The sequence below is a fragment of the Cottoperca gobio genome, chromosome 16 (genome assembly GCF_900634415.1).
Source record: "Cottoperca gobio chromosome 16, fCotGob3.1, whole genome shotgun sequence".
Lineage (NCBI taxonomy): Eukaryota > Metazoa > Chordata > Actinopteri > Perciformes > Bovichtidae > Cottoperca > Cottoperca gobio.
Genome location: NC_041370.1, coordinates 12,516,477 through 12,528,870, shown reverse-complemented (window position 1 = coordinate 12,528,870; position 12,394 = coordinate 12,516,477). Strand labels below are relative to the sequence as shown.

The following is a 12,394-nucleotide window of genomic DNA, read 5'->3' as shown; positions in this document are numbered from 1 at the left end:
AAAAGTGTAGATTATTTTTCCCGAAAAAATTAGAATCTCATGAAACATAAAATGAAATATAAATACAGAATAAATTCAATCACATATCAGTGATGATAAAACAAACTCAAAATGGATCTGCTATGGTTTGTCCACCATCGCAGCACCAGATTCAAGTTGATGCTATGAGTGTTGGGTGGTCCACTCGCAGACCTCTGTCAACAAATGCAGCTCGCTTTAAGAGAGCCGATTGCCAACGAGCCCCTGAAAACACCAGTAACACCAGAAGAACGTTTTTAACACTGAGACTAAGTCATGTTAAACTTGACAGATCTCTTCAATGGCCTGGTAGTCTTGTGCGGCATGAAAAAACTGCACGCACTAAGCCAGTGAAATGTTTACCTTGTCACTGAGCGACCAGGCCACTGTAGACCAGAAGCAAATAGCGACCATGTTATTTAGACCTGTGATTGTGAGTATCCTGGGGCCTGGTGCACTGATGGCCTGCAGTGTCCAGGCTTGGTAAGAATGATTCTGTTTGTTACCAATTCTCACTGCAGGCTCATTTAGTAGATTTTGGTATGCACCCCCAAAAATCTGTGCGGAAGTAATAAATTTGGGAGGCAGTAACTAGTTCCCTGATCTGTGCACCTGGTGGGCCTAATTACATTTCCCCATTCCCCGACACCAGTGCTCCTGTTCCTGTGCGGTGACTGCGACGTGAGGGGCTCCTGTACTCGATAAAACATTCTTCATAGGAGATGATGTACAGCCTGTGTTGACATCACACAACATGGGCGTGTAGTGCAGGACAAATGTGATATTTATGATAAATATGGTACTTTTCTCATTCGATTTTGTTCAATGATTCAAATGCTGCATATGTGAGGACTCCTCCTTTACTACAGCTACATAAATGAGACTGTAAAAGTTCAATTGAACCTAAAACTTTTAATTTCTTGGTTATTTTTCAGGTATTGTTTTGCAAGTTGCAGTAACTCTTCATTCAGTGTGTCTGACATTATATGACCTTTGTAAATAAGTGTGGTCACGAGAGCTCAGCAACTTTATGGATTCAAGCAAAAGTGTTTGTGTCACTTGCTTTTCCAGCTTTCTACAATTGCAGCTTTGATAACATTGACTTCCTGCTATTTAAATATGAACACGGGCAAATTCACAGATGGTAAATACTGAATATCTAAAAACACTGGCATATGTGTTGCATATTAGAGCTGAAAGGATTAGTCGATTATTAGATCAACAGAAAATCAACTACTTTGACAATGGATTCAGCGCTTCTGTCCTTTTTTAAGCAAAAATGACAAACATTTACTAATTACGTTTGTCATTTTGTAATGATTAGCTGCTTTTCTCTTTGACATCATTGTAAACTGAATATCTTTGGGACAGTTAATCTGACCTCTGAGAAACAAAAAAGTTTTGGACATTTTGTTAATTAAACAATAAATCGAGAATGTAATCGGCAGATCAATCAAAAACATGATTAATAATCCTTTATTGCAGCCTTAATGCATATCACCAATTCAATAAGTCTGCAAGGAGAAGCAATCATTGTGTGTGTTTTCATACGTGTCCCCTTGTATTTACCTGTATGTTTATACAAATGTGTATTTGTATAGATGTGTGGATGACTTAGTGCACGTGTATACATTTAAGTTGCCTTCTGTGCTAAACATATTGATAACAGATAATTTTAACCTCCCCATGTTTTTGTTCAGTAACCCGCAAAGGCAGCTTACTCATGGAGCTTGACTCCGTTTCATTTCCTCCTCAGAGGTCACATCGTAATGAATTACCTGTGCCACCACTCCTTGTAATGTCCCCTGCTGCTCACAGCCGCCATAAACATGTCACCATAATGCTCACCACTCTGCTCTACCCCACAGTGCATTTGGGTTAGGGTGGATGGGAGAGCCAGACACTGGTGGAAATGAGAGAGGGAGCTGTACGTCTGGTGTGTGTGTGTGTGTGTGTGTGTGTGTGTGTGTGTGTGTGTGTGTGTGTGTGTGTGTGTGTGTGTGTGAGTGTGAGAGAGAGAGAGGGGGTCGTGGAGGCCGTTATGAGAGGGCAGCAGGCGTCACTTCCTCCGTTGCCTGAGGAAGGTTTGTTGTGTGATCGTCCCTAGGTTTCCTGTTGCGCGCCGTCATAGGGGCCCTAATGAGATGCCTGTTATTGCATCATGTTTTCTGCTCTCATACACTGCGACCACTGACTCAGTCTGTATACGTTCCCATACACATGCTTTACACATAGACGCTAACATAGTCAATGCTTCATAGAAAGTAAGGTTTGTGTGCACTTTTGCATTAGGGCTAAACAGGTTTGATGAAATTAGAAATATATTGCTATATTATTATTATTAATTTATTTGTATAGGGGAGATGCATCAGGGTTTTTAGCTGTTAAGAAAACAAGGTAAGAAACACAAAACTGTGAAGGAAAACATGACTGAGTGTCATTTCACTAAATGTTTTTTCTGACCTGCAGCAAATCAGCAGCTTTCCCACATTTGATCAGAAATGTGCTCTTCACTTTGCCAAGAGAGAACCGCGTTTTCTGTGAACTGCAATTTGCAGAAAACTGAATTTTCTGAAAATGGGAAACCTTGCGTGAGAACATTTTAGATTTTTGGAGTGATACAAATCTGAGTATATTTCAGTAAAAATCAAAAAGGAAAGAGCTTTTTTATACAATAATTATGCATATGTTTTTTGATCTGTTTTTGTATACCTTTCTGTTCTTTATCCCACACCTGCCTTTTCACTCGTAAATGAACAATCACTTGGGCTTATAGGAACTGATTGTTTGCTTCTGGAATTAGTGATGGTGAATAAAAGCCCTTTTTTGTTTCCCTGAAGGCTGCTAATAGTCGACCACCAGGGTGGACCACCTGCGTAGTTTGATTAGAGGGCTTCTCATCTCTACTTGAGGCGCCTTCGTCCCTCTCCTTAACTGCTGGTGGCCCCAAGAGAATAGCAAAGGCTGCGGGGGAACTGGCCCCTGCAGGTCTCCCTCGCCCCAGTCCCCACCTGAGGTGTGCGTGATTTACAGTGTGTGGGAACAGATTGATCCACTGCCGTTTGAGCGGCCTGTGAGTAGGCTGCCATTCCACTCCTTGAGTCTCATTAGGGATCTTAGGAAGGATTTCTTGTGCACTCACGCACACACATACCAACACACAGCGCTCAGAATAGTCTCTGCACGGCCTCCAGGCTTCTGGCAGGGGAATAGTCCCATTATGAATGTGTCTTTTCCGAGTCTGTGTTTCCACGACTTTGGCTGGAGAGTAGAGAGAGGTGTGCTGTCCTTCTCATTGGGGATAAATCCACCGCTAATGAAACACTTGCTTACGACTGAGACCTTGAGAAAACCCTCCTGAGCCTTAGGCGCTGAGCTTCAAGCTGTTCTTACAGCCTACCTGCCAGTATCATAAAACTCTGCCACAATTTCATCGTCAACCAAGCGGCTTGGCAGTAGCCACCGAGTGCTTGATGCCCTGCGTCTTTCATCGCCCATGTCTACTTTTCAGTAAGACTGACAGTGGTTTGTTGACTTAGATTCCTGTTAGACCTCTAAAACGTGGGCTTTCTCATTTATACTTAAATGTGGTTCGGGTGTCACTGGTCAACATCAACTTTCACCTTGTTCATGGCAGAATCAAGCCAGCGGTTTGCACTGTTAAAACAGAGAGTGCAGTCTGTTCTGTGGGTTTCCTTTATAGATGGTTATGTATGTGCCCGTACTTTTAGTTTATACATCATGTCGGTATTCATATAAACGGTTTTAGCTTTTGTGTACATGCATAGATGTGTCATTATGGCTTCCATATGACAAGATGAGTAGATGTGTTTGTGATTAGCTTCACCCAAAGAGAAGTTAAATCAACGGAATTGCTCATTTTAAGCCATTACCAGATCAGACATGATTAAACACAGTAACTAAATTGTAAAATATTAGAACTAAAAGTAAGTAATATACACATCAGCAAATATCCAATTTATAATTCATGTCTTGACTATGCCTGCACACTTTTTTATATTGGTGCCAGTCCCTGCCTTAAACAAAGCTTATTTGGATTCTTCTTCTTTTTTTTTAAGAATTTAAATGTGTTTCTACTAAATCCTTTTATTTATTTTTTACAAAATATACAAACTTATTAATACTAGAACTGTACTTAACTAAACATTTGCAAAGTTACCTGTTTACTTCATGAAATATGTGATTTAATCATAAGTAATCAAGACTAAATATGACTATTTAATGCCAGTTTTCAATACTTTTACAGACATCGATAATTGATGATCCAGATGCATCTCAGTTGTTATTGATGTTGGATACCCAGCACTAGTCTTTGTAGTGTAGCTTGGAGTCAAATTTATTTCCCCATTACAGTAAAAGAAAATTAGATCATCATCTAATAGTAAAAGCCCATATCAGAGAGCCGCACCAAAGTCTAATCAGTTCTTCTTTGGCACCATCTGTCCAGCAGACAATTATGGAAATCTGTTTTAGGTGTTTTGTTCCAGACAAACAAGCAAAAAACAGGAGGAAAATCCCATTAATCGAGTATGACTCAAGTTTTCATTACAGCCTCACAGAGGTGTTGCATATCCCTTTAACCAAGACACTCACACTGTTTCCACATGTTTTCTATCATTGCCAAAGTCATTCTTAAATTATAGAACTGGCATGTTTTTGTTTTTTTTTGCTTGCTGAATATATAAATTATATTAAAGCTGAACTGTAGTCATTGTGCCTTACAAAAGCATCAAATTAAAGTTTAATTTAACAAATAGCCTTAGGTGTAAGTGTTGTGTGTAAATGAGCTTGTGCATGGAAACAAGCAATAGATTTAACCACATGGGGGTAGCAGTCTTTCTCAGCTCTGTCAGAGGCAGACAGGGAGGCTCAGCTGGTAAGTGGTAGACACTGTTGTTTTATGGGGCATCTCTCTTCTCCCACATGGACGGCAGTGGGAAGAGCGTTTGAAGTCAGGCCCGCTTCACCTCAGGGTGTGGAGATTGGCTATTGTTGTACATTTAGCACTGCTGAGCAAGATGAATGTCTGCAGCACAGCATGGGGAAACACAGTATGTGTCAAGTGTGGTCATGTATGAGCAATGTGGCGTCCACATAGCAACTTTTCAAAAAGTGTCATGGAAATGGCAAAAGAGAAGACATTTGCGATTACATTACATTTAGCTGACATTTTGTCCAAAGCGACTTACAATAAGAGCAAACAATCATGAAGATCATGAAGATACAACTCCGAACAGCAATAATATTGCAAGTACTTCAAATAAGAAACTCACTCAGCAATCAAGACTACTTGTAAACAAAGTACACTTTAGCAGACAACCTATTAAAAGCAATACACTTTAACTTCGTAAAAACGTAGTAAACAATAATCTCACAGTCTAGAAGAAGACCCTCCAAGATTCAGATGCTTTCTCTTTGTATTTTTAAAGTAACAGTGTAGCAGAACATGGCTTCAGACAGACTGGACTCTGCATTTTCGCCAAGAGTGAAGAAGCCTAATCATGACTAAAGAGAACAGAGGGCAATTAGTTAAACTAATAGGAACAAAAGTGTTCACAGGTCCAGAGGAAGTAAGTCAAGAAACCAGCATCAGCTTGGAAATTGTGGCACTTCCAGCAATACATGGATTGTAGTCTAGACAGTGGTGCATGACATCATGTTTCAACTAATTGTACTGCACAATATCCTGCGTTTTGATTCTTTTCACTCAATAGTTTTTTATTAGGCCAATTAGCCTATTAGCCCTTAGTTGTCAAGTCATCTGAGCATGCATGCTCTTTGAAAAGTGTGCGTCTCTCATCTTCAATAAGATTCAAAAGATACAACAGAAGTTATATTTCTGTGCTAAAAAGTTCATTTTTTCACAGATGTACAATAGTAACCCATGTATTAATGTGCAATATATTAGTAGGTATGGTGCTGTAGTAGAGATTATTGATAATGACTATTTGGTACTGCATCATATTTCACTGATTCTTGAGGATTTGGATAAAACAGGTTTTAAATTAAAAAAAAAAATAGATTTATTGTTAAGAAATCTAAACGTATATGTTTATAGAACAAGGTCTCAGAAATCGAGCAATATTTCTGGGCAACCTCCTGATTTTATCATTGTTTCATAAATGATGTGTTTTTCCTGTCGTTGCTTAGTATCATGTAACTTTCATCATTAGCATTAAATATACAAAATAATAATTGTGGACATAACAAAAATCACATTTTTGATTTCAAATAGACATTTACTTCAATACATCAACTGCATTGGAGGAACATATTGTAGTCATATTCATTTATAACAAAGAAAGTTCCATCTGACGGTGGTGACACACACCTGACGGTGGTGACAGTGACCTAATTACAACAAACTATTTGTTATGTACATGTTATCCTTCTGTAAATATTAGCAATAGCGAACGGCAAGATAAAAACTACAGTACAACTGCAATGTTTTAAGCATAGATAAGACAGAAAACCTGACGGTGTTGACGTCTGACGATGGTGACAAAAACTCCCTTTTTGACATGTCATGCAGGAGCCATCTTGTTTTCTTTGTTGCTAGCTAAAAAAGCTAGCAAAAGACCCTCAGATGATCAACCCTGATTATTTTAAATGAGAAAATGTTATTGCTTTTCAACGGAATTAGCACTTTCCTTAGTGGGACATGTTTTATCCAAATTCTCAAGAATCAGTGATTTGCATCTGTAAATCTACTTGGAAGGTTTGCACTGATTATGCTTCCACTGTGTCAATGTTTTCCACGTTGACTGGCTCAGTTTTAACATTTAAACTAAAATCTGCATTTTAATTGCAACCTTTATAACTGTGTTATGCACAGTCCATCCCTGCACTTGTTATCTATGCCTTGGCAGTGCAAGGACATTCTAGGCAAGGTATACACTTCATTAAACAATTGAGAGATTTTGAGGCTGGGAAGCCAGTGAGGGATCCGTGCCACTGCACCAGTAACCTCTGGTTGGACGGGATGCTTGTTTAGAGAAGGGTTGGATTGTGTAAACCTCTGTGTGTGTGTGTGTGTTTCATCCTCCCAGTGTAGCCAAAGACTGCGGTGCCGGGGGAAACTGGTCATCCCAAATACGGAGTAAAACAGAAAACTGCAACATAAAAAACAAAAAACAAGCACACTGCTATCCTCAATATTGCCTTATATGACAAGATGTATCCCCTCTGTCTCTCTCTCGCCTGCTCAGACACAGACCCCCGTCTTCTGGAGAAGCAGGAGCAGCAGCAGCCCACATATGTTGCCCTCAGCTACATCAACAGGTAAAGAAATGTATTATAATAATTATCGAGAAAAAAAACAAACAGCTGAATTTCTACTTATTCGTGCAGTAACTCGATTATAATTAAATCTACTTTAAAAAAATCTGACATAATTATGACATTGATGTTATTACTCTTTGGCCCCGTAAAGATTTATCTACAAAAGTCCTCTACATCAGTGAGTATTACTACTGTATCCTATGAGCTCCTATGATGTGCTACTAGCAATTTCAAATGTCATCTGGTGGAATACTTGAATTGCTTTAGTATATGGTAGCTGTTTTTTTGTTTTTTTATTGCTCTAGATTCATCCCAGTCGTCTTTGATATAGTGCTTGAACAGTGGTTTTTAAAAGCCTTACGCAACAAGCCAGTGTACAAGAAGTTCTGCCGCTGTCTCCCTGCCTTCACAAACACATCTTGATGTGGTTATTGCTTAATTTGTTAATTCCACTTTTGCTTTAACAACGTCTATGTTAACATTTCATTTTTATGATACACGTTTACCAAAGACTTTACTATCCATCATAAACCCTTGTGTAAGGTTTTGTGATGGGAATAGAGCCAATTACATGTATTTCTTTTTCTAAACATGTGTTCTACAGTAGCAAACCTTCAATAGCAAAACTTTGTAAACATCAGGGCAAACCCACAGTAACAAGTCGCTCACTTTACATTACATGAGATGACTCTTTTCATGAGAAGGATTGCAAACCCTCACTGTTCTGATATCCCACAATGCCAGGTTCATGACAGATGCTGCGCGGCGGGAGCATGAGACCCTGAAGAAGAAGGTGCAGCCCAAGTTGTCTCTGTCTCTGACAGGCAATCTGTCTCGCAGCAGTGTTTCCACTCCGCCTCGCCACACCAGTGGAAACCTCACCCCTCCAGTCACCCCACCCATCACCCCATCCTCTTCCTTCCGTAGCAGTACGCCTACAGGTACATAACCTTAACGCACTCACCTCTCTAGTTAGTTTCCACAATGTAGTAACTGCTGGCAGTGAAATACATGTTATGCATTGTTTATTAAGCAAGCAGCAGGGTGGTGTAGCAGTTAAGGAGACTGACATTCAACCAGGAGGTCCGTTTTCAAGACACCATGAAGGCAAGCATCCACCCTGCTGAAGTAAACCTGAATCTCTGCCAGTTTAGATAGTGCTCTCATCCTCCGACATTATGAAGGACAATGAGGCAAAGAGTGAACGTCCTCTTCGGGGATAAAATAAGGTTCACAAAAGCCCATTGTCTTCCTACTTACTAACATATAGGATGAAACAGATGGCTCACTCACTGTGGGAGGTGAGAAGAAAAGCAGCTGTAACAGTTTAAATTAAAGTCAAGATACTGGCAGAGAGCTTCCAATATGTTCAGCCTTTATTCACTTTTAAAAAGATATGAGATTCAATTGTCAGTTGTAATGACTTTAGTGGCTCGTTCAAATTGAAATAATAAGTCGCTTCAAGAGAATTCTTCATCTCACATGTGTGATATCTCACTGTCAGATTGTTGGTTGCATCTCAATGTTTTCTATTACTTGGTTGATGACTGCAAAGCAGGGCTGGAATTGTTTTTGTTGCGCTATATAAATTAATGATCCTGTAAGTGAAAGCATCAGCCAGCACGAGAAACTAGTAGAAATATTTGTTTTAATAAAACTCTCATTCAAGCTGCAGAGAAAGGTCAGCTTCCATAGTCCAGCTGATTAGTCTAATTCACTACAGTTTACATTACAGAACAAAAAAAAGTTTGAGTTCTTTCCCTTGTCATGTTTTCCCATGTACTTGTTTTGTAAAGTATGCAATCTTTAATGGTCTGTCTTGTTTTCTAGCTCTTGTGGGTTTTTTTGTTTGTCTTCTGGCATAACATCTTTAATTAATCGATAAAACAATTTCAAACCGCAAGACCGTAATAATAATAATTTTTTTTCCCACAATTGCCATATTTCCGTGGAAACTTTGGCATTGTAGCACATGAAGCAGAGATTACGGGAACACTGTCCTAAAAGCACATGTTGAGAACGGTCCATACTTGTGAGCCTGAAGGCTCAAAGGCCAGGATTTCATTGTCACAGATTAGTCATATGGTGAAGTGTGCATACAATCAGAGCTTCCTGGAGAACAGAGAGTATGATCGCATGTCTGGTCGTGATGCCCTGAGTCAACTACTGTTTGACTTTCTGTCTTTCACCCTCCCACAGGTAGCGAATGTGATGAGGAGGAGGTAGACTTTGAGGAGTCTGACAGTGATGAGTCGTGGACCACAGAGAGCGCCATCAGCTCCGAGTCCATCCTCAGTTCTATGTGCATGAACGGAGGAGACGAGAAGCCTTTTGCTTGCCCCGTGCCTGGCTGTAAAAAGAGATACAAGGTATGTTTCACTCAGCAACTCTTCTTAGGATACAAATGATAGATTAAACATACTTTTTCCCATGCCCAGGGAGTGACCAAATAAAAAAACCAGAGATATTTGCATTGTGTGAAATAATGTGATTTTATTTGCTCATGTAAAATCGAAACGGATTCCCCGCTGTGGAAAATCAGTTCTGCGTTGAGCATTACAGCATGTCAACATAGATGCATACATCTAGTCCACTTCAATGATGTGGAGTTTTACAGGATTTTCCGTTCACATCTGGTGTGTGTGGTTGGGATAAATGATGTGCAGCTTGAGAAAATTGCATTGCTGAAGTGAATGACAGAGTTATGGGCGATGACTTAGTCTGAGGCAGCAGGCAACATTAGGCATCTGTTTAGGAGCAGAACAAGACATTTTATTTCTCCTCTCTAAAGCCTACTGTCAACAAGCAACCTCTTTTATATATATATATATATATATATATATATATATATATATATATATATATATATATATATATATATATATATATATATATAAATGCAAGAGATAGTTGTAGGAACCTCAGTTGTACATGTAACCTCTTATTAGTAAAATGATATGTAAGAGGTAGATTTGGGGAAACTCGGCCAAAGTGATGGTGGTGTGTCATATTCTTTGCTTCATTACAGAATGTGAACGGGATCAAGTATCATGCCAAGAACGGCCACCGAACCCAGATACGGGTGCGCAAACCCTTCAAGTGCCGGTGTGGGAAGAGCTACAAAACATCTCAGGGTCTCCGCCACCACACCATCAACTTCCACCCACCCATCTCTACTGACATCATCCGCAAGATGCAGCAGTAGAGACCGAGTGAGCGACCAGCACTGTCCCTCAGGCCACTTCCCAAACATCTGAACATCACCATCACCAGCAATGGCTGTCTGTCATTCCACCCCGTTCACCCCCCTCCCCCCCCCCCCCCCCCCACATGCTTAAACCCCTGCCCCTTCTCTTTCTCCCTGTTTTATCCCACTTTGCTATGACACTATTTGTTATTGCATGGTTTAAATGTGTTATTATTCATCCTTAACTTTTATTCTGAATGTTGAATCTTTCTGTAGTTCACAGTTTTGTATTTTGCACATTTAAGCTATCATTTATCTGTTTGACTTCGACACATGGTGCTCGTCGATGATGAGGGCTTGTTGTAGATTAGAGAACGGCCACCAATAGTCACGAGTAGCCTTGCATGTACAGTAGGACCTCCTGCTTCAAAGGCAGTGTGAAGTCAGAGTAAACTGAGGAAAGATTTGGATGGTTGTTTTTAGAGAAAGGAGGCTCCGTTACCTTGCCTCTTTCTTATTCGAACCGAAAAATGTGACCGAGGCAAATGAAAACAATCAGAATGTGTGCAGTATAACATTTTTCATTTTCTATCAGATTTCTTGTTAATAATCAGTTGTTTGACTTAGTTACTTTTCTGTTCATGTCACAAGTATTCCAAACCTTTTTTCATCTGTTTTACTGCAAACACGTGTGTGTGTGTGTGTGTGTGTGTGTGTGTGTGTGTGTGTGTGTGTGTGTGTGTGTGTGTGTGTGTGTGTGTGTGTGTGTGTGTGTGTGTGTGTGTGTGTGTGTGTGTGTGTGTGTGTGAGCACCAAAGGATGATCTCAGGTGACGTTTGCAAGCATTTCAGCCCCACAATCCTGCCCAAGTGTTGATAGTATTTACGCTGTTCAGTGGGATCATGGGAACTCTGTGTGTCATTGTTGCCTAATGTTCCCGATCACGTTCCTGAAGACTTAAGCAGTTTTCCTTGTTGTTTTTACAGTAAGGGATCGAAGCACTTTTTGTAACAAGTTGCCAACAAATCAGCATTTCTTTGCCAATATCTCGTTTCCGGTGTATGTACAGTAGCTACCGGAACGAGACAAAAGGCCTTCAGAGCAGAAGTTTGCAGGTTCTGCATTGTTCCGATGGAAGATGTATACCAAACCTCCAGTGTTTCCAGTGTCGTGAAATTTTTTCTGTATGTACAGTAGTTGCCTTGAATTGTAAACCATTCCAATCAGTGCAGATCTTTGTATGGCTTTATTTTGACAGTTCAGATAAATTCAGTTGAACGCAGACGTCAAGACAGCTCAGCCCAGACTGTCTGCTGTTCAGACTCCCCCGGTCTTATCAGACCAAGTGATTGTGTTTGTCACAATTCTTTCTTTGGATAAAAGAAAGTTGAGGCCGACGTTAGCCATGTATTTAGAACATTTTATGTTGGGCTGTGAGATAAACAAATGTGGCTCCTACTGTGTGCCATAAAACAATATGTCGGTTGAGGTCATGTAGACACCATTTAATCCCGGAAATAATGAACCGCAGATAATTCAGATTGGGGGGCGTATCAACTTTGAGCCATTAGGTAACATCTTCACTGCATGGATGTTAATTGTTAATGAACTACGGTCCAATTGAGAATTGTGACGGTAATGTACTGCCAGTATGGAGGAAAGTCTTGATATAAGTGTACAGTGAATGTATTGTTATGTGTTAAGTGCATTAAATTATATTTTCATATGTTTCTGGAGTTTAAAAAAAAACAAACAATAGTATAATGTGTAGGAAAAGGCAACATCAGAGGTTGTTTGGACAAACTAATGGTGATGTACTGTATTTCTTCAAAAAGCTGCTTCATGTAAACTTTTGTTACATTTAGAATAAAAGTTCCTCTGTGTGCC

At 39.9% G+C, this 12,394-nt stretch overlaps 1 protein-coding gene across 1 annotated transcript in view; it reads left to right on the top strand.

Moving 5' to 3' along the window:
* The window catches only part of jazf1b (JAZF zinc finger 1b), a 15,816-nt gene extending 3,424 nt beyond the window's left edge, over positions 1 to 12,392 (top strand). The window contains exons 2-5 of the mRNA XM_029450925.1: positions 7,248 to 7,320; positions 8,065 to 8,261; positions 9,520 to 9,689; positions 10,349 to 12,392. Of these exons, the coding sequence (XP_029306785.1) occupies positions 7,248 to 7,320; positions 8,065 to 8,261; positions 9,520 to 9,689; positions 10,349 to 10,525 (617 nt within the window). The 3' untranslated portion in view covers positions 10,526 to 12,392. The remainder of the gene's footprint in view (positions 1 to 7,247; positions 7,321 to 8,064; positions 8,262 to 9,519; positions 9,690 to 10,348) is intronic.
* The last annotated feature ends 2 nt before the right edge of the window (positions 12,393 to 12,394 follow it).